Source organism: Carassius auratus, chromosome 34, assembly GCF_003368295.1.
Source record: "Carassius auratus strain Wakin chromosome 34, ASM336829v1, whole genome shotgun sequence".
NCBI classification, from domain to species: Eukaryota; Metazoa; Chordata; class Actinopteri; order Cypriniformes; family Cyprinidae; genus Carassius; species Carassius auratus.
The window spans coordinates 8,979,744-9,002,764 of record NC_039276.1 but is presented as its reverse complement, the minus strand read 5'-3'; the positions used below and the strand labels follow the sequence as shown (position 1 = coordinate 9,002,764).

The 23,021-nt window shown below is 33.9% G+C and overlaps 2 protein-coding genes and 1 pseudogene across 2 annotated transcripts; all 3 read right to left on the bottom strand.

Annotated features, from left to right (window-relative positions):
• Positions 1-5,499: 5,499 nt before the first annotated feature.
• slc25a6 (solute carrier family 25 member 6) lies at positions 5,500-10,140 on the bottom strand. The gene is made up of 4 exons (XM_026217771.1): positions 9,885-10,140; positions 7,782-8,268; positions 6,830-6,970; positions 5,500-6,740 (listed from the first exon to the last, which is right to left on the bottom strand). Exons 1-4 carry the CDS (start codon positions 9,993-9,995, stop codon positions 6,583-6,585), a joined length of 897 nt encoding a protein of 298 aa, XP_026073556.1. The 5' UTR covers positions 9,996-10,140; the 3' UTR covers positions 5,500-6,582.
• Positions 10,141-10,611: 471 nt separating this feature from the next.
• Positions 10,612-12,979, bottom strand: LOC113053811 (N-acetylserotonin O-methyltransferase-like protein; annotated as a pseudogene).
• Positions 12,980-17,061: 4,082 nt separating this feature from the next.
• On the bottom strand, positions 17,062-22,722 carry LOC113053090 (P2Y purinoceptor 8-like). The gene is made up of 2 exons (XM_026217770.1): positions 22,570-22,722; positions 17,062-18,859 (listed from the first exon to the last, which is right to left on the bottom strand). Exons 1-2 carry the CDS (start codon positions 22,592-22,594, stop codon positions 17,817-17,819), a joined length of 1,068 nt encoding a protein of 355 aa, XP_026073555.1. The 5' UTR covers positions 22,595-22,722; the 3' UTR covers positions 17,062-17,816.
• Positions 22,723-23,021: the final 299 nt, after the last annotated feature.

The following is a 23,021-nucleotide window of genomic DNA, read 5'->3' as shown; positions in this document are numbered from 1 at the left end:
TACTTAATATTTATCTGACATGTACAGTATGCTTGGAGACCGACGAGGCAGCTCACATTACAGAAGATTGCTTTGTATTATGGCCATTTTGGTAAATTACTTTGGCCTTTGATCTCTGCCAGTTGATTGACTTGCATGGTTTTCATTATAAATACTTGCAAAGTCTGTCTGTTGATACTAGTAAACAAAATCAGAGACATAATAAAGACTGTGTCCAGCTGTGCTTAGTATAGATCAGTTTGATTACAGAGGCTTTGAAATGCTCTTGCTGAGGAAGACATTATTGCCATATATGGATACTTATTACAAACAAAATGAAGTTTCAACAAGCATTGTTCTGTTAGTACACAGTATTGGCAGAGAGGGAGCATACAGCGACAGATTTAGCTATTTTCAGGAAATATAGCCTACAAAAAGTAGAACTTACTAAACATGTTAAATATTGTGCTGCAAGCACAAGGCCACACACTAAATGAATGAATACATGGACATACAATATTGATTTGTTTATATCAGAGCATAAATGTGCATTAATTAAAATGAGTTTGCACTTTATTTTACAGTACGTGTACTAACATGTACTTATAGTGTACTTACAGTGTATTTATCTAAGACAGTTCTGGTAATACAAGGTTACTACATGGGGTAGGGTTAGGTTTAGGGCTAGGTTCAGGGTTAGTACCTAGTTATTACATACTGTAGTTATTGTAACTACTATAGTAAGTACATAGTTTGTACATGAGGAACAGGACTGTAAAATAAAGTGCTACCTAAAAAGAAGTGCACATTTTTGGATTTTCACCAAATATTCTAAAAGAAATAATAGACATATTAAAGACTAAAGAACAGAAACTGCTATTTGGAAATAATTTGATTTTTTTTTCTGGGAGTGAGCTAGGCCTTTTCAAGCTGATGGCCTGCTCCCAGCAGAGTCGGAGTGGAGCTCCTGTCGGACAACATCTCCAGGACGCTACACTCCATATGACTAGTAATAGAGAGGTCAAAATATACATTTAATGCAGGCTCTAGAAAAAAAATCTGATGGAGATTTAAACCAGAAAAATGCTAAATATAGTCTCCTAAACATTAGATCACTCTCACCCAAAGCAGTTATTGTAAATGAAAAAATCACAGATAATAGATTTGATGTACTCAGCTTGACTGAAACTTGGCTAAAACCAAATGATTATATTGGTCTAAATGAGTCTTCTCCACCAAACTACTGTTATAACCATGAGCCCCATCAGACTGGTCGTGGTGGAGGTGTTGCAACAAAACATAGGCTAGTGATATTATCAGTGTTACTCAGAAAACAGGATACAGGTTTAACTCTTTCAATATACTTCTGCTTCATGTTACACTGCCAGATATACAAAATAAATCTCTTGCTCAGGCTACTGTGTATAGACCACCAGGGCTGTACTTCCTAAAAGAATTTGCTGATTTCCTCTCAGACCTGTTACTATTAACAGAGCACTAATTATCACGTTGATAATACAAATGATGTATTCTGACTTGCGTTTACTGACCTAATAAACTTTTCGATTTCAGCAAAATGTGACTATGCCTACTCTTCATTTTAATCATACACTAAATTTAACTATATCGCATGGAATTGATCTTACTTATAGATATTGTGCCTCAAAGTCACAATATCTGGTCTCTGTACCCATAAATAGACATGAACTAGACAAAATGACTAGCAATGGGCAATATATTCTCTAATACATTAGAAGCTGTTGCCCCCATTAAATTGGAAAAGGTTAGAATGTGCCATGGTACAACACTAATACCCATTCTCTCAAAGAAAAAACTCTTAGTCTTGAGTGCAAAAAAATAAAAAATAAATAACTTGGAAGTTTTTTAGAATTTCATGGGCAAACAGTATGTCCAACTATAGACAGGCCCTAAAAGAGAATATACACAAACCTAAAGAAAATAACCAAAACAATCCAAGGTTTTTATTTGGGACAGTGGCTAGCTTAACAAATAATGTCACCCGAACTAAATATCCCCTCACAGTTTTAATAGTAATGACTTCATAAATTTCTTCTCTGATAATAAAGATAAAGAACAAATGTACTGTTGATTCTACAACATCTAATACTTCAGCCTCATTCATCGCACCCACCATAGCACAGAAACTGAACTTGTTAAAATTACAAATGACTTGCTTCTTGCATCAGCCCAAGGCTGCATATCATTGCTAGTTTTACTTGATCTTAGTGCTGCGTTCGACACCATAGATCATGATATACTCATAGATCGATTACAGAAATATACAGGTATTCAAGGGCAGGTTCTAAGATGGATTAGATCCTACCTGTCTGATCACTACCACATTGTTTATTTAAATGGGGAGTCATCTAAGTAATAGCTTGGAGTGCCACAAGGATTTGTCCTTGGTACTCTGCCATTTTTTCATATACATGTTGCCCTTTGTTAATATTATTAGAAAATACGGGATTAGTTTCCACTGTTATGCTGATGATACTAAGCCATATCTCAACAAGACCAGATTATACTTCTAATGTAAAAGTTTAGTTTACCAATAATTTTCTCCTATTAAATTTAGATGAGACAGAGATATTACTTATTGGACCAAAAACCAGTAAACATAATCTCATTGATTACAATTTGCAACTAGAAGGATGAACATCCTCTACATTCAAAAATCTGGGTATTATATTGGACAGCGACTTGTCTTTTGAAATTCATATTTCCCATGTTACAAAGACTGCATTCTTCCATCTTAGTTAGAAACAGTGTCAAGCTACGAAACATGTTTCTGATGCAGAAAAGTTATTTTGTGCATTCATGACCTATAGACTGGTCTATTGTAATGCACTTCTAGGTGGTTGTCCTCCATCTTCAATAAACAAGCTACAGGTAGTCCAAATTGCAACGGCTAGAGTCCTTAAGAGGTCAAGAAAATATTATATTACCCCAATTCTACAGATTCAGTACTGGCTACCTATTAAGTTCTGTATCAGTTACAAAATATTACTTTCCTATAATGCCCCAATGGGTTAGCTGCTGCGTACCTAACTAGCCTTCTGCCACGCAAAACTCTGAACTTTTGGTAGTTTCTAGGATAGCAAAGTCCACTAAAGGATGTAAAGCTTTTTGCATTTGGCTCCCAAACTTTGGAATAGACTTCCTGATAATGTTCGGGGTTTAGACACACTCTCTGTTTATTAGATTAAAGACTCATCTCTTTGGCCAAGCATTTAAATAATGCATCTCATAATCTTGGAATGCAGATATATCTGATCAAATAAGCTTGGGTCAAACATATAAATTTTGCTTGGTTGGAACAGCAGCTATGCTAATTATGTCTCTAATTATGTCTCTATTTTGTTTCTCTGTAGGTAACTAGGATTTACACAAGCTCCAGTCTGGATCCAGAACACCTGAGAAGAGATAATAACAACCCCTCAGAGGACCTCATGATGCTAAACCTGTAGCAACATACAGAACTACAAATTTTGCTTTAAGTTTGATAGCAACATGTAATAATTGCTTTTAATAGTGTTCATTGTCTGTTTGATTACGTCTTTAATTGATTTTTCCGTACATTTCTGCCATATGTACATTAACTGACATAATCACTACTGATAAGCAGCTACTAAATATATTGTAGAAATGTAATTTTCTGTAAAGCTGCTTTGCAACGATTTGTATGGTGAAAAGCGCAGTACAAATAAACTTGAATTTAATTTAATTGAATTAGGGCTCTTAGTGCAAATCGTTAATCGATAAATGCATTAAGCAACTATTATCATAGGCCTATGTTGTTATGTAGATAGAAAAGAGTTAAATGCAAAGTCAGAATTTCATGTCTGTTCTCTGGTTCATTTTACACATACAACAACAACAGGCATAGCCTGGGCCTTTTTGAGGGCAAAATATAAAGATCTTGCAACTTAATAAAACTACAAAAATATATTAATAATAAATAAAACACATATTGAACCAACTTTGGGCTAGATTCAACCTTGATTCAAAATTCATGAACATGCTATGAACTGCAGTTAACAACATTTAAGACCATTTGGGGAAGTTGTGGCCTAATGGTTAGAGAGTCTGACTCCCAATCGAAAGGTTGTGAGTTCAAGTCTCCAGCCGGCAGGAATTGTAGGTGGGGGGAGTGCATGTACAGTTCTCTCTCCACCTTCAATACCACGACTTAGGTGCCCTTGAGCAAGGCATCGAACCCCCAACTGCTCCCCGGGCGCCGCAGCATAAATGGCTGCCCACTGCTCCGGGTGTGTGCTCACAGTGTGTGTGTGTGTGTGTGTGTTCACTGCTCTGTGTGTGTGCACTTCGGATGGGTTAAATGCAGAGCACAAATTCTGAGTATGGGTCACCATACTTGGCTGAATGTCACTTCACTTTCACTTTTGTTTTCTATTCTACACTTTTTTTCTGTCTTACTAAACAACAAACACAAGCAATCATAACAGTCTTTTTTAAAAACCTTCAGCCTGCACAAACCTTGAGAACTGCATTAATAAAAAAAAAACCTGCAGAGGTTAACTTGTCACTTATCACATACTGTCCCACATTAGGCTAATTATAATGTCCCACTTTTCAAAACCACATTTTCTAAAGTGGGACACTAAGAAATTTGATTAAAAATATATAGTTTATACATACAAAGTTACACTATATTTTGATGGACAAACATTACATAAGCACATTAGACAACAAAAGTAGCTAGACGGTTTTGTTTAAAATTAATTTCTACACCTTACTATCAAGTTTGTCAAAACTTTATGTCTCTGACATTTGAATGGCCTTTACACAATGTGATTCCTATCTAATGATTGCTCTGCCCTCAAATATGACTAGACAGCTGAAAGGTCATGTGATTTTGAGCTTTGAATAACCCATAGCTTCACTGGCATTTGTGCATTTATGGGGGAGCTACAAACACTAGACCATAGGTGTCCCACTTTAGGGCAATTCACCCTATATAATGATCTCTAATATAGATCAGTGGCATGAGTCTGCATTTGCTATGCCAGATGTTATATATGTCAATATTTCAAAGGTTACACAGAGGATAAAAGGCTTGCCAGCAGAACGACAGCCCATTAACAAATAATGTGCATTTCTAAATAGCACGCACTTTTAATGGATATCAATGGTGATTTTTTTTGTCTTTAAATGTGCATCTTTTTATGTCTAGTGTAATATATATATATATATATATATATATATATATATATATATATATATATATATATATATATATATATATATATATTTTTTTTTTAACTGTTTGCATCAACACAGCCAAAATGATCAAAAAAAATCTGATCAGGTTATAAGCTTTGAGGAGTATGGTTATATTAATGACTATAGAACCATGCTGCAATCAACCAATCATAATCAAGTATTTGAGAGTACAGAGTAATGATTAATAAAAAAAAGTCCATAAACATTAAATCGCCACAAAGTTTTAACACCATAATAATGAAAAACTTAAAACGTGAGAGCATAGGGTATCTACTTTTATTGAATTCACAAGCATTCTTGATGTTCTTACAGCCTTCCCCTCCATATAGTGTGGATTAAGATCTACATGCTAAATAACAGGTATAATGTTTCAATGATCATTACTGAACTCACAATGCCCTTCCTTAACTGTCTTCACATTTCTACTTCTAAAAGCAGGATCTAGGCCTACTTCAAGATAGAAGACCAGCCTGACGCAACCAAACACTGAGACTGACAAGAAAATGACCATGAAAGTATGACTCCCCTCTCTATCCAAGATGGAAAATACTTAAGCGGACTTCCAAAAAGAGAAATCATGGAAATAAACTTTTCGTGTCACATAAGATCTGACTGTGAATGCTATGTCTCTGGCTCCACACAATCTCTGCTGGAACACTTTACTAGGCTCTTTCACTAGAGGGCAAATGTGTTGTGAATTAAAGCGTCATATTTAATTTGTCTCTGACCAGCTTCTCAGTTGGTTTTTCAAGTCCAACTTGAGAAAACATTTAAAGTGTGGAACGGTAATCTGTGTGTTTGAACTCCACTATTGTTTTTTTTGAGAGTGATATTGTATACCCTTGTAGCTAGGAGAACTGAAAAACTGAGCTTGAGGACTACAAGAACATGGGACTGAACGAATGCAGGACAAAACGCTGTCGTGTCACGCCATCTTGAGGAGGCATTGTGGTATTGCTAAGAAATGATGGCTCAGATTTAAGAAGAAATATTATACATAACATCAATAAGTTCACATATATTTTAAATAATTTTCAGCATAAATATATAACAGCTTTCCTTATATATCCAATTTTATAATTGTATCTTTAATATTTCTCTTTCTTTTTTTTTGTTGTTGTTGGATAAAATAAGGGTTATTTATCATTTTTTAAACATAAAATATAGCCACAAACAACATTATTAATTGCTTTTGGTATCTAACACAATTTAACCAAGACCACATTTGTGCAGGGTGGGGAGGGTTTGGGTGAAGCTTGACAAAGCTGTGTGGGAAAAGCTATTCTACTATCTTTGAGTACATTGTAAGTACATCTTTTAGTACATTTAGTACATTGTTTAAACAAACTTCTTGAATTCATCATAAAGCACGAGCACGAAAGCACCCCCCATTCCTCTGAATACATTAGACAGAGCCCCTTTGAAGAACGCTTTTCCACCCTCATCACGAGCGATCTTTCTCCAGCAGTCAAGGGTTCCAGTATACATAATATCCGCTGAGAAAACAAAAGACAAAGGCCTCAGTTGAAATAAATGCATACTTGATGAAGAACAGTGCATGTGTTTGAGCATGCGTGTTGTATACCTCCTTTGCGTCCAGACTGCATCATCATGCGACGGCGCACAGTGTCAAATGGATAGGACACCACGCCAGCCACTGCTGTCACAGTTTGTGCAATCATCCAGCTCACCACAATGTGGGTGTTCTTAGGGTCAGGAAGCATACCTGCGCACAAAATAATGCACATGTGTTTCACATAGAATTCAGAACTGGTTGTGTGAATTTGACTTGAACTGAAATGAAATGAGGAACCGTATTCTGAATGCTAAATAGTAATTCCAGTAAAGAAAAAACAGGTAATGCAGGTTCTTGAATATAAAGTGATCTTTCACTCTGGTCCCCAAAAAAATATAATTAAATATACAGTAAACAAAATAAAGAAATGTTTAAAGGTGAAATTTCAAGCAACTCTATCCAAAACACTAATATCTACAAACTTCAGATTTTAAACTTTTTTAAAACTAGTGTTATTATCGTTAACTGAAACTATTATAAATAGTTTTCTTTCACTGAAGCTAAAAAAAAAAGGAAACTGATGGGAAACTGGCTGAAGTTAAAAGTAAAAGAAAATACTAAAACTGAAATAAAAATAAATTAAAGTTAAACAAAGCTATTACAAATGACAAAAGCTTATGATAAAATAATTAAAACCTAAACTAAAATGAAAAAGGAAAAAAAAATCGAATTCAGAATGTTAATAAATACTATATAAATGATAACAGTTTCAAACTAAGCTTGTTAAGCCAAGAATCTAGTATATATATATATATATATATATATATATATATATATATATATATATATATATATATATATATATATATATATATATATATATATATATATAAACTTTGAAAAAATGAAAATGATTTCAAATTCAGGAAATAAACTGAAATATAAATAAACATTCTCAAAATAATTCTAGAGTCCCACCACAACCCTGCAACTCATGTCATCTGAGGTACAAACCCATTACCTTTAGCAGTGTCATAGACTCCGAAGTAGGAGGCCCTGTAAATAATGATGCCCTGGACAGAGACATTGAAGCCCTGGTACAGACCCCGCAAACCATCTGACCTAAAGATTTTGAGCAGGCAGTCAGCCAGCCCAGTGAACTCTCTGGTGCTGCCAGCTTTGCCAACATCTGCACCTAAGCGGGTACGAGCAAAATCCAGAGGGTAGACGAAGCAGAGGGATGTGGCTCCTGCCGCTCCACCAGAGGCCAAGTTGCCGGCGAAGTATCGCCAGAACTGCGTGTGCTTGTCAACGCCACCCAAGAATATCTGTTTGTACTTGTCCTTGAAGGCAAAGTTGAGGGCTTGGGTGGGGAAATAGCGAATTACATTGGCTAGGTTTCCACGCCAAAAGGAAATAAAGCCTTGCTCCCTAGGAATCCTCACAATACAGTCGATAATACCTTTGTACTGTTTGTCTGCACTGATCTGCTTACTGGCATGTTGTACCTATAAAGTGAAAAATAATATATTGTTAGATACATTGATTTTTTGTGTTTTGTTGGTCCTTTTTTTTTACCGAGCCCTGCACATGACATGCAAGAAAAAAATTAATTAATTGTGTGCATGATCTACTAATTCGCTCCCTCAATGTACTAAAACGTGCACATGGTTACTATTGCATTCCCTCAATATACTATTGCGAATTAGTAAATCTTATGCACAATTTATAAATCGAGTGAACGAAATAGTTAATCGAGGGAACGCAATAGTAATCGTGTGCACGTTTTAGTATATTGAGGACGATTTAGCCTACAATTTTTTCCTGCATGCCATGTGCGGGGCTCCATATTTTTTTATATTTAATTTATTTAATATTATTGCAATTTAAAGTAACATAAAACCCTTTCTTTTTAAAAAAAATTCTGTGATGGTAAAGCTGAATTTTTAGCAGCCATTACTTTATCTTTTAGTGTCACATGATCCTTCAGATATCATTCTATTATGCTGATTTACTGGTCAAGAAATATTTATTATGGAAAACATAATAAATTTTTCCTATATTCTTTAACAAATAAAAAGTTGTTTCATAAACATTACTAATCGTTCACATTATGTCTTAAATTATATATATATATATATATATATATATATATATATATATATATATATATAGATTTACAATTTAAGTTGTATTATATACCATCTTACTGACCCCAAACCTTGAATGGTAGCCTAGTGTATCACAGTTGCAATAAAATATTCAAGATCATGTGACACTGAAGACTAGAGTAATGACCAATTCAACCTTGCTACCACAAGAATAAATACTTTTTAAAATTGTATTAAAATAGAAAACATTTATTTTGAATTTTTATAATATTTGTTATCAAATAAGTGATCATTGGTAAGCTCAAAGGGATAGCTCACACAACCCATTGACTTCCATAGTATTTTTTTTTTCCTACTATGAAAGTCAATGGCAACCACCAACTGTTTTATTACCAGCAATCTTCAAGATATCTTCTTTTACGTTCAACATAAGAAAGCAACTCATACAGGTTTGGAGCGACATGAGGGTGAGAAATGATGACGTAATTTACATTTTTGGGTGAACTATCCCTTTAAGAGACTTTTTTAAAAACATTTTTTTAAATATTGAAGATTCCAAACGTTATATGGTAGCATTTAGTTCTGACATCATTTACTTCTGATTTTAGAGGAACCGGCGAAATCAGCCCTTATGCAAAAGGTCTGGGCCTGTAAAATGAGACCAGACTGCAGGGGACAAGATGTGCCACTGCCACATAACTATCTGCTAGAAATTCAGTTTGGCCTTAAAATACTGTAATGTAGCCTACATTTGGAACACTGAAATCTAGAAATAAAGATCTACTCGAGAGAATCCCAGAACAGAGACTCGGTATTAAAATTACAATTGTAATTTTGAGGTTCTCCAAGGTTGCGGATGCTGCAGACACACAACTCAAATACGGCCTCTGAAGGACAAGGTCATTCCGCCTCTTTATAGCCACAAAATAATGCAATTCTAAAGAAGGGGTTTTTTTAAATGATCATGCGTCATGGCAGAATGCGTCAATAGAAGCCAGGATGATTATTCTTACCTGCAGCAGCAGTTTGACTCTCTCTATCGGTGCGACTGCAGTTTTGGAAATAGCCGCTGCGACACCGCCGGCCAAAAAGTCTTTAGCAAAAGAAAGAGTAGCATCAACCATGGCGACAATACTTAAGCTCGGTGTATCAAAAACACGATATGCTGAACGTGCTAGCAGAAGCAGGAGGTAGAGAGGAAAGTGATGAGGAGGATGCTGCAGAGGACACACTGCGGTAACTCTCGAGGATTCTCGCGATATTTGCTCCCGATTCACCAGGGTCAAGTAAAGACGTTGTGTACAGCTACAGAATTTACATTTCCATGAAATGTTGTAACTATTAACTATCTCTTATCAATAGTACATTATAAAATGTTATTTACTATTCTAATTGATTAAATTATGTATTACATTATTACAATTTAAAAGATTTGAACTATAAACGAACATACAAAACCAGGGCTGAGGAATCATATATCTGTATTATTAGAATTTTGATTTAAAACTTAATAGCTATGAAATATAATCACTGAATCCATTCCCTGTATAACTACAAACACACTCCTCGCTATATATATATATATATATATATATATATATATATATATATATATATATATATATATATATATATATATATATAAAAGAACATTCATTTGATTCAAACCCATATTTCATTCAGTACATACAACTCTCTCTGTAAATAAAAATAATCATGCTCAAATACTTATTTTGAGCTTTAAAGTGAGAAATCAGGCCAGGGGTTTACAATCAGAGAGGGGCCACAAGGAGGCACTAAGGGGCAATATGCAAAGGGATCATCATAATACAGGGTCCTACTAGGCATCAAAAGTTTGATACTTTACAATCAGGCCGACATATTGAGAATTCTCTTTTTAAAGCACTTACCTGGAGTGCATATTTTAGACACTTTAATCAATAATACATGAAGTTTCTCATCAGACCAATCATTGAGGATTCGTGCAAGAATATACAGGTCTGCTTTAGGTAGGTCATAATTAAAGAATCTCCTGTTGTGCAAAAGAAAGAAAAAACTTTCCCCAACACTGTTTACAACATGCCTCATACCATACAAATATATAAATATTTTATCTAGACTCCACTTCAAAAATTCAGAATCGTGTTTTTTTTTAATGTTTTTCAAAAGAATTCTCTTATGCTCTAGAAAGCAACATTAATTGTATGTTATCAAAAATACAGTAAAACAGTAATACTGTATTAATAAAAACAGTAATACTGTTAAATTACAATTTAATAAATCTAAAAATGTAATGTATTCCTGTGATGTTCAAGCTGAATTTCAGCAGTCGTTACTTCATTCTTCAGTGTCACATGATCCTTCAGAAATGAAAACCTTCACCCTTAAGAACCTTTAAGATTGTTAACCATTTTGTCAGTGTGGAAAATAAACTCTAGTTTTAAATGTAGGTCAAAGCTGGTAAAGAAAATAAACAGGAAAATACAGATGTCCTTGGCATGAAAAGTACCTGAGAGAACTGGTAATTAGAAGAATATATCATTTGAATAACAAGTTTGCAACTCCTTTTTCAGAAAATATGCATGCACCTTGCTCTAGTAAAATCTCAAATTATGCAAGACAGCAGTGGGACAGTGGTTTCTGCACATCTTATCTTTCAGCTCTCGCGGTCACTTGTGCACATCGAAATGGGAAGTCAGCAGTGCAGTGTTTTGATCTGTCTTTTTTTTTTTTTTTTTGTTACTTCACAAAAAAAAATTTCATGAGTGGGGAATGTTGAATAAACCTGAACGTTAGAAAAAAGATCAGAGAATATGTTCTTTATTGCATTTTTTCTTGAATTCATATTTGAATTCACAAAGATTTATTTTCATTTCTTTATTCTCTATTGTGTGTGTGTGTGTGTGTGTGTGTGTGTGTGTGGTGTGTGTGTGTGTGTGTGTGTGTGGTGTGTGTGTGTGTGTGTGTGTGTGTGTGTGTGTGAGTGTGTGTGTGTGATTTAAAAATTTACTTGACTTTGAATTTACCTGATACAGTATATTAGGCCTGTTCATTTAACACATTAAATTTCAGTCGACTTAAAAAATAATAATAATTTTATTACCTAAAAATGATCAAATTGATAGCCTTTATTTTACCATCTGTCTCTATATTTGAGGGAAAAATCATATTCCTCCAATGTCACAGGCTGTTTTATATGGAGAAAGATCAAATGCTGCTGCCACATCTTTTTTAATTAACCTTGCAATGCTGTGCATGGCATGCATGAATCGTATCTTAACTTCACCTTTACTTTAGTAGGTATCCTAGAAAACATCAAAACAGTTCCGCTTAATAGTTGAATGTCAAAAGCTTTTGAAAATGCATGAACCACAGGTGATATAAGCAGGCATGTTTACCTCGTGTTTACCTGAATCACATCCTCATTCTTCTTCCCAAAAGCTTGCTCATGTTGGCTGGTGCCCTCCTTGACAGCATTCTCTAGATGACTGAATTTCTGTTCTGTAGTTCAATACACTGCAACAGACAATAAACAATGTTACATTCACAATCCACCTGACAATGAAGAGAACATGTTATAAATAATCAGTAGGAGGAAATGTATGTATGTGAGTGCCTTGTGTCAACGAACAGAGAAAGGGCTTGTGAGTTATAAATTATATAAATGAGCTTAGGGGTTTCTGAACTTACATGTAGGGAAACCACATGTGATTTCTGTGACAAGCAGAGATAAATCTGTCAGCCTTATCATTTAACCAGATTCTGCTGCATGGCACGTGAAATCCCACAGTACAGCAAAGAGTACTGCTCAGAAATGCTCAGAAAATGTGATCACCACCTGCAATGCATTTAGCATATGAAAATCAATAAACACAAACTCACATGGGCTTCTCACTGTTGACGTGTTTCCAGAGCATCTCCTCAGATAACTCTGCAAATGTAACTTTTGTTTCTTCATAAAAATCAACCACTTTGTAGTCTGTAGCAGAACCTACAAAGAGGAATGATTCATTTTTAAAATGATCTATCTATTTTAAAAATTCAAGACTTTAATTGTAAAAATGAATACATTTCACTTTCACATACCACTCTTGTCAAGGCAGAGCATTATAGCCACACCTGTGAAGATGCTATGTTCCTCACCACTCATCCTGAAATACATTCATTTCGATATACAGTATATTTCAGTTCCTGCATCAGTGCAATAAACTTAAGACAACAAAAAATGAAAATGTACCTAGACAGCATACTGTAAGCATCTTGTCTACCTGTTAACTTCTCCAAGATCAAGCCATCAAATGTTTGAAGATGAAAAGAGTAAGACAAAGTTTTCAACCATTTCTGAATACAGCACATATACTGTTATACAGAATAAAGGGGACATTGTAAATTGTCAGAAACTCAAATTTAAAAAACTGTTTTCTCACATACAGAAATATACAAATTACAAATGGCATTTGGTGAGCCACTTCCAAAGCCTTCTGTTTGGCTGTCTCCGCTGCATGGTCATATGGGTTCATAAACAAGGAAAAAATTTACAGCATTAGATAAACTCTCCAGACGTCGTGAAGATACACTTGCCAAGACAACAAGCTTTCCAGTCAGCTTGCATATTACTGGATTTAACAGCATGTTACACCTCTCCTTTTTGTCTCTTCAGGAGGTATATCCTGAGAATCAATAGAAACAATAAATCCTTGTACAAATCTTTAGCACCTGGACATGGAGTTTAACTCCATGGCTTATTAAGCAAATTCACAATTGCTTGTGATGAAGCAGCAACATTTTGAGTTTGAGTTTGCCCGATAGTCATTTCCTTATCATTGTTTTTTTTTTTAAACAAAAAACATCAGTCTATCCATTTCTAAGAAAAAATTATGCATGCACAGCATGGTTGCTTTAGAAGAGTATTTAGGTAGTCAAATACAGCAGTGTATTAAGAACCTGGCTTGATGAAGAACCCCACATGAAGAAATACTATAGTAATTTATAGTGTTTTTTAACCGTACTATAGTAAAGTACTTGAATTGATTTGTTGGTAATTCTATAGTTGGTGTGGTAATATAACACCTATACTAATATAAACAAATTACTTTACCCAATACTGTAGTTTTCTACAACTATATGGTATAATATAATAAAATACACTACAGTTTACTGTAGTAAAAACTGAAGTATATTACAGTACAGTTTATCAGTTCACAGTTAATACTACAGTGTAAAAGTTTTGTTAATACTCTAATATATAGCTACAATAGCCTATATATACAGTGTAAGGGTTTTTATTTATTTATTTATTTCAACCATGGTTGACAATAAAGATTTATTGTATTGTAATACACTTTATAGAGAGTATTTACTATAAATTACTAAAGTATTTTTCATATTCATGTATTCATGTTTTAGTTTTTACATTTATACAGTCAGAAGTAGCAAACGACACATATGTAAACATATGTAAATATTGATTTATCTTTATTCTTTATTTACCTGGAAAGGCCTGTTCCACTCAACTCTTTGTGCTTTCCAAAACGTACTGCACTGACAGTCAGAGACCTATCACACATGCGCATGTTGTTACCTAATATAATAATCACGAAAAAGGCACCAAAATAAGTAAAATAGCCTAAATGAAACATAAATAGGTTAAAATAGAGAAAGTGGTTTTAAATTCCAAATCATTTTGTGGTCAGAAAAAAAAAATTTCATTTGTAATGCCATGGTTTACCCACTAGGTAGTTACCTGTGTGGCTCTTTACTAAATATATCTTGAAAAAACTATACTCTGTTCTTGTTAATGTTCAAAATAAATAAATAAATAAATAAATAAAAAAGAAACAAAGAAAGAAAAAGAAGGAAAGAAAGAAATATATATATATTTGCAGGTCACACCTGCTTTTTTTTTTTTTTTTTTTTTTTTTTTGAAGAAAAATTTTAGGCATGATTTAACACTAGATTTTTAAATAAGAAATGTAATAACTAAGTAAATAACCAAGTTTAAAATGGTGCTAAAAATTCATTTAACTGGATTCTACAAAAGATTTCTATCCCTCTTTTTTTAAGCATATTTAAGTTTTATTTAAGTAGCCTAAGCCTAATTGATATCGAATCACGATCGAAATCCCTTACCCCTCACCCCCCCAAAAAATCTCACTCCAAGTTGAATTTAAAATTTGTCAATCCTGTGTAAGGTAAACATATTTTAAGGTTTTTCCATGTAAACACCACATTTACCGGCTTAGTCACGGTGAAAGTGAAACTTTAACAATGCATGCTTAAAGCCACGTTAAATTGAAATGTTTAAGGCCACATGAAGCTGTTAGAAAGCATATGAGGATTTCCTAGAAGCAAGGAAAAAAAAACATTGTGTGTACCCAATCTTAACAAAGCTGGAATGTGGTAAGTTTATTCACTAAAACAAGTTTAATATACCATTTACAAATATATATATATATATATATATATATATATATATATATATATATATATATATATATATATGTATATATGCTCACTCTGCTGTCATTTAATAGATTAAATACACTACAATTTTATTGAATACAACGTGGAGTCACATTTTTTATTAAAATATTCATATTAATCAAGGATTAATTGACTTTTATTGCACCTTATTTCGAAATACGTGCTTTCATATGTCCATTAGTTATGTTTTAGTTTGGCTCTAGTTTTGTATTTATTCCAGTTTATATGAAAAGGTTAATGTAGTGTGGATTAAAATTCATATACTGAGTAAATCCTTTTCACTGAACACGTTAAAATAAGTTTGATAAGTTATGGGAAAGAGCGATCATGGTGCTGTAGTTCGTTTATAGCCTAAATTTAGCTTTTAAGTTCTGGCGCCTTTATTGATCTTTCAAAATTCAAAGTTATATTATTTTGTGAAGTCGATTATCTTGATGGACAAAACGTGTAAGTTTCATGAACTATGGTTAAACACAGAGCTTATTTTATTGCGATAATTCAAAAGCATATGGAAAAATCTTTTTTTGTCTATGGAACCAGTGTGATCTGCCTACAGAGTGACGTCATGAACATAACCATAGTCGCGTGACTGCTGACGTCAACAGTGCTCGAGACACATCACCGCTAATTTATTAATTTTAGCGATATGTTTAGCTATGTTCAGACCCCTATTTAGGGTCTTTTGTTCCATAAAATCTAGCACCTTTTTGAATAAACATGAGTTTGCATCCAGTTCGAATGGCACTGCAACAATGACTCAATAGGTCTATATCCAATGACATGATACCGCTTCCTCACTAAAATGCTGTTTCCCTGCCTGGGATTTCTAAATTTTCCAAAATATTTGGGTTTTGGCTTTGTTTTCCCATCACTTTTATACTTGATGGCGATAATGACTGAAAAGTAGTTCGACCAGTATGTCAGTTTGCAAGAAGGTGGGATCACAGAGAACAGTCAAAGCATTGAAAACACATATAATATATGAGGACTGTCAAAAGGGTAAAAAAATCAAAACCCAGGCATTTTGGGCAATTTACAAATCCTGTTCAAGACATGGTCATCCTATTAGGCTACTACTAAGTCATATTATTGCCTATGAGACGCATAGCAGACATCCATATCTAATATAATATAACATATTTAATATGTATGTTTATAATGTATATATATATATATATATATATATATATATATAAATGCTCACTTTCTCTCTCTCTGTTTCTCTCTCTCTCCCTCTCTCCCTCTCTCTCTCTCTCTTTCTCTCTCTCTCTTTCTCTCTCTCTCTCACACATGAACTATAACATCACCTGTCGCACACTTTGAAGTGGCATTTGCAAACTGCTTTATTTCCTTTTTGCGCATTGCACTGGGCATTTTCTTTAGAATTCAGTTGTGTACTACACATCGGTCTGACACCACTTATATCCATTTCCTGGAAGCTATTTTATTTCCACTGCAAATCTTGCACTGATTATTTTTTCCTTTTTTAAAAGTTCCATTTGTTTAGTGCATGTACTCTGCACACCTCGCTTGACATGCCATAGTTCTCAGTTTCAAAGGAACTGAAAAAAAATCTTGACCTGGCTGTGACATGTCTGTGGTTGAGATTCTCAGAACAATTAGCAGTTGTTGCCTGTTAGTTGGATGTTACATTGATTTGTTAAATAGGCCATATGTATAGTTAATCTTAGAATGACAGCAATTAAATCAGTTTATTTAGCTGTGTTTATTAAATGCAACATGACAAAATAAATGCCCCTACATGACTTTGTACACTTTTTTTTACCACAGAAAAATAATACCCAGTAATAAAAAAATAAAAATAAATAAACATGCAACAATGAATACTATTGTAATAATACATGCACATTATTAGCAGTGTAAATAAAATAAATATTAAAACAGCTTAGCTCATAGAAAAGAAAAAGAATTCTAACTAAACAATAACTGCATATTTCATAGCATAAAATTATTTACATATTAGCAATATATCTAAAATAGCTGCCACAATAAGTCTTTGTAGTTTTTTAGTCAGATCGGAAATTACTGAAGTTGCTGCCAACCACGCATCAATGTACAAAAAAATATGTCAAAGTTTCGGTGAGAAGGAACTTGGATGAATGATACCAAAAAAAAAAAAAAAACAAGATACACAACATCACGCGCCCTGAATGCATGAGCAGCATGCTTTCCTTCAAATGCTCAGACAGGAAATCAAAACAGAACAAAAGCTAAACGCTGCAAAAACAATAACAAGAAAACTCTCTATGGGAAGTGATCCTTATGGGTTTGCATTACATTATTATAAGCCGTGTGAATTGTGTGAGAGCTGTGGTTGTTAGCACTTGTGCTCTGACTCATATAACTGCTCATATTGCTCCTGATTCTGACAATTCCCCCATAGAATATCTTCTCAAAATAAAAATAGCAGAAACTAAAAAAACTAAAGAAATGTTACAAATTCAAGAGTCACAGTCCTCTTTTGCATTGACCGTTGAACGTCCTGAGAAAAAGCTTTCTCTATGACCCTCGGTCATTTGCATGTCCGTGCTGAGAGTCTGCAACCTCAGAATTTGCCTTAGCTTCCGACGGAACTCTTTCGATGCAAAATAATAAATAAATGGATCTATGCAGCTATTAATGCAGCTAAGAGTCAGGGAGAGTTTATAGTAGATATAGAGAGATTTGTCATAATACAGCCTTACAATGCCGTGGGCCAATAGTAATATATTATTGGGAGCAAAACAAAAAATGTACACAAACAGAACAATGCATGCCAACCGCACAGCACGGCCTTTCTGATGACTATTGGTACTTCTGACCAGGACGCAGATGATGTTAATGTAGCAAAACACTGTTATGATGAACGGACAGAGGAAGAGGATGATGAACATGCCAAAAATGAAGCCCGTCCAGTGAGCAATACCTGGGAGCAGGTCCTTTCTCAACACATCAAAACATGTGGTGATATTGCGCTCCTCTACAAAATATGTCAGGTCTTTGTGTTGCAGGGGGCTCAGAATCACAAGGACTAGCAGCCATATGAATATACAGATAACAATTGCATATGTTTTCCTCTTCCTCATCTCTCTGAAACGCATCGGTTTCACAATCCCCACATAGCGGTCGGCGCTGATGGCAGTCATGGATAAAACGGAGCTGTACATGTTGGCATAGAAAACCACCGTCAGTACATTGCACATGCCTGGACTCAAAGTCCAGTTGTAACCCTGCATTTGGTACATGATCTGAAAGGGGAGCACAGTAACCAGAATCAAGTCAGTCAGGGTGAGGTTGATCATGAAGATGATGGAGGGGGTTTTTGGAGATGTGCGCATCAGTAACAGAAACAGAGAGATGCCGTTTCCGCTCAGGTTGGTAAGGGTCACGATGATATAGATGGCTGACACAATTTCACTGGCCAAGTGGTTGTCAAACATGGCCAAGGTGGCATTGTCCATTTTGATTCTGTCCGTTTTTGAGTCATTCATGGTTGTTTTTCCACCTGTTTGAAGAGACAGAGAGATTACATCTGCTATGGGATCTTAACACTGAACCTCAAATTGTAATAAACATCTGCATTGTTGGCTAGTTTTATTTGTTGTACCAAAAACGTGGCTGTAGAAACAATTGCTAGTAAATTTCACAAATAATTACTAAGAAATGGTTTCAGAACAATAATCTGTTCTGAAAAATGTCATTGTATGCTTTAACACTGTAGCTGAACTTTGAGAGCTTCATTTAAGATTCTGTTAAAAAAGAACATTTATCATATAAAAATGCATAAACTACAATACATAATTGATATGTAGATTATAATTTATACACTCAGAAAAGAAGTGTAAGGGTACACTTTAAAAAGGTACATTCTGTACCTTATTTACTCGTAAAGGGTGCATGACACATACTAGTTTTGAAAGGGCACCACTGCAGTGACAAAGAATGCATGTAAATGCATGTAAAGTTTTAGAATTTATGTATAAACTATAATTGTATTAATTTGTACAAATAATTTTATATTTATGTTACTATTATTCACATTATTTTATTATAATTTACATACAAAAATTTATTTATAATTTTATTTATTCATTATAAGTAAAATAATTGAATATTTTATTGTATTTTATTGCCTGTGAGATCGTAAGGTTTTGCTGAAAAGAATTCTCCCTGCGGTCACACAGGAAGGCCATCAGATACAACACTAAAAATGATGCTACTTAAAACCATCACATACATTGGGGTGCACTTCTGTGAACAGGAAGTGTGAGGCCAGGTTACAGGCTTTCCAAACACTTTACTTCAGCACGTTCACAAACTGCAGACATTCAACCAACAAATCACTGCCTAACTTAAGTTTCAGAGCTGTTTCAGAAATGTTGACTGAAATGATTCACAATCACAAAATCTCAAGCAAGGGACTTTTTTCGTGTTTTTCAAAGGAAGTCTAAAATTATTTTAATGCCACAGCATGTGCTCGCATCAGATTCGATAGTCATGACCGATTTAGTGCAGCTGTCTTGCACAGATTGAAATTGTAGCGGTGAGCTGTAGTTTCAAATGCTTTAAGTAAAATACTGTTTTCTGAAACGGTGTCCTTGTTTCTTTAAAAGACATGACAAAGGTCATGATGCCTACTTATGTGTACAGCACCTTTATGCATACTAACCTGAACACTTAAAGTTAGTTTCTAAAATGTGTCGCCAACTCTGTTTAAAAGTCAACCCTATATGCTCATGAGTCATTTATTTTTGTGCATCCTAAAGCAAGACTTGCACCAAAAATCTTCATGCAAAAAAAGCCACTTGTTCAGTTTATTAATTAAAATAAGCTTAAGTATATTCTGTGAAAATCTAATTTTATTGTGTTCACTCTGTGTTTACTACATGAGTAATTTGTGTTCACATGACTTAAGTGGATCTGTAGTTTCCAGCATGCTTCGCAAGGGACTGCATTAGGACAGTAAATTTTGGGATTAAGTATTATTTCAAGTGTTTTGTCACCTTAAGCCAACTAGATTGTATTGACCCAACTTTGTATGAACTTGTGCATGAATTAAATTCCAATTAAATTGTGTGTAAAAAAACTTAAAACTTAAATTAAGTGTAGTAAATTCAATTGTTGTTTTAAACCACTGGTAAGAAAACATCTAAAATACACTTTTAAGTAAAATACATGCTTTTAATGTATTTGATCAATATGTATCTTTCAATATTTTTAAAGGCTGTTTCTGAAAAATAGTTTTTTTTTTTTTTGTCAAGTCAAAAATCTCCACTCAAGTACAACTTGCACCAAACTTAACGGTTTTATTAATATCATTATTCTGAAGGTTTTTACAGTTTTACAGGTTATTACTAAATTAATATTAATAAAATTAATATTAAGATTCAAAACGATTTATGATATTCGTATGTAATTCACCCGATTTTATATAAAGCAATTTTTTTTTTTTTTTTTTTTTTGCAATTCTTAATGTAGTTAATAAACTGAGGAAATGGTTATATCAATTAGGCAATGTTTTACCTTATTCATCTGTGGCTTCTTGCCTTAAAGGGAAAGTTTAACCCACAATTCAATTCAAGTCATCATTTATTCATCTTACGTGGTTTAAAACCTTTACAGTATGTCTTTTGCACTTCTTCAGAGCACTAAGAAAGATATTTTGAAGACTGCTGGGGTCCAGACAAAATTGGACACTGCTTATTTTCATTGTATCCACAGAAGAAAGTCGTGCAGCTTTAGAACAACATACTGTAATAGTGAGTAAAGGATTTAAAAAAAAACCGTTAGCTAAACCATTGTTCATTATCTAGAGATTTTATTTGCCATTGTTTATAATTGTTTCGATGTCCATTTGATTTTCCTGCTAAATATTAGCTACACACTGTACTTGAAGTCCCATCAGCTCTATCTTTCACAAGTATTTTTATATGGGCGTTTCTTTCATTAAGCCATAAGCAAGTTTTAAGTGCAACTTTCATGCAAGGGCTCCTGTAGTACAACTGGTGGAGAACACATTTAATAGTGCTAAACTCACACAGTACAAACTAAATTAAACTGTACCTGAAAAAACTGCACGTTATTTTTAATTTGGCACCTGGTTAATTCAGAATCATAAAACTTATAACCTAGTAACCTATTATCACATAAAGCATTGCAAGGGTTTTTTTTTAAGTCTTTTTTTGCAATGAAACCATGCCTGTGTGAAGATAACAACCTACATGCAGAGCAACGGCTCGCTGCCACACTTTCTTGATTTAATAGTTCTCAGGGTATGTTTTTTTTATTTTATTTCTTTAAGTCAGTTTCCTTATATCCAGAAACCATCTCGGCTACAAAAAAAGCTATTGCAAAAGTTCATAAAACTTTTTCAACTTTTTCAACTTGTAAGTTTTCACAGCGGAACCTGTTTATGAAATCGCCGTTTTTCTACAACAGTAAAACAGTTATCAGACACAAATTCACAAAACAGAAGGAATGTAAAAAGTAAACCTTTTAGCTTGAAGGACAGAATTCAACTAAATGATATTAATTTAAAACAGTTTTAGGTATTTTAAACCACCAAATAAAAACCACTGCTCTAGTAGATTAACAAATATCTTGTAAATTAGACTTTGATTAAAAAAAAAACATTATTTCTCACATCTAGGCCTATTGTTTCCTTTTTTTTACAGCGATAAAAACATAAAACTGGCTCAAGAGTAAATCTGTAGGCAATCTCACAGTACTTTCTCATCACTCATGAAGTGTTACACCATCATGACTCATCTTTAGAAAGAGCACTCTGTTGTGAAATGACGTTGATAGTATGTGATCAGTGAATTTAGAATTGAGTCTAACATGGGAAAAATGTTGTCAGTGTTACTATATTTTAAATGTTACATTTGTTGTCCTTTTGTATCAGTAGGAGATTTAGTTGGAACGTTCAAAACACTTGTCAAATCTGGAGCAATAGTTGACTCAAATTGAATGAAATCATCCATTCAGTGAACAATCCCACAGTTCTACCTCAAAAAGAGCAGCAAAACATTCAGGTTCTATCTAATAGCAGAGCACGTCAATTTTTCACAAAAATCTGAATGTGCAATCATATTTCAAAGAAAACTGCATCAAGTCCCTTATCACAGCAACTCAAAGTGTTAAGTATATCTGCACATTTTTAGGAAATGCTTATTTAAAAATACAAACGAATCTATATCAGGCTTGTGTACGTACCCTCAAGAAGCACGACTTCTCTCATGTGTTGATGGCAGTTAATTTGGCTTGACTGTTAGACGCAGGAAACTTCTTGATGAGAGGAAGTACAACGCCTGACTACTCTTTTCATTTAAAATAAAGTAAGCTTAGAGTTACACTACATATGTGAAATGTAGCAACACAACACATTCCACGCTTCCAAAATATCAAAGATGTAGAACATTTATTAGATGATTACATAGTTTCATCATCAAAGTTATAATATTTATTAATTCATCAGTTCACAAATAAAACTGAATTTACAGTATCCAAAGAGGAAGTTCCTCAAATGTCATGCTGGTTGTACACAGTTTCTCTTTCTTCATTAATGATGTTTGACTGTTAATGTTTAATTGGATTCGATTTTTAAACACCTCCTAAGGTGAAATTGATGTGGGAGGATGTGGTGAAGGCAATATGCCACATAAACC

Coding starts and splice junctions, on each gene's coding strand:
- slc25a6 (XM_026217771.1), bottom strand. CDS start 9,995: ATGGTTGATGCTACTCTTTCTTTTGCTAAAGACTTTTTGGCCGGCGGT. Junction 6,971..7,781: donor AGTCTATGACACTGCTAAAG/GTAATGGGTTTG, acceptor TTTTGTGCGCAG/GTATGCTTCCTGACCCTAAG. Junction 6,741..6,829: donor GCAGTCTGGACGCAAAGGAG/GTATACAACACG, acceptor TTGTTTTCTCAG/CGGATATTATGTATACTGGA.
- LOC113053090 (XM_026217770.1), bottom strand. CDS start 22,594: ATGAGAGAAGTCGTGCTTCTTGAGG. Junction 18,860..22,569: donor AGAAGTCGTGCTTCTTGAGG/GTACGTACACAA, acceptor CTCTTCAAACAG/GTGGAAAAACAACCATGAAT.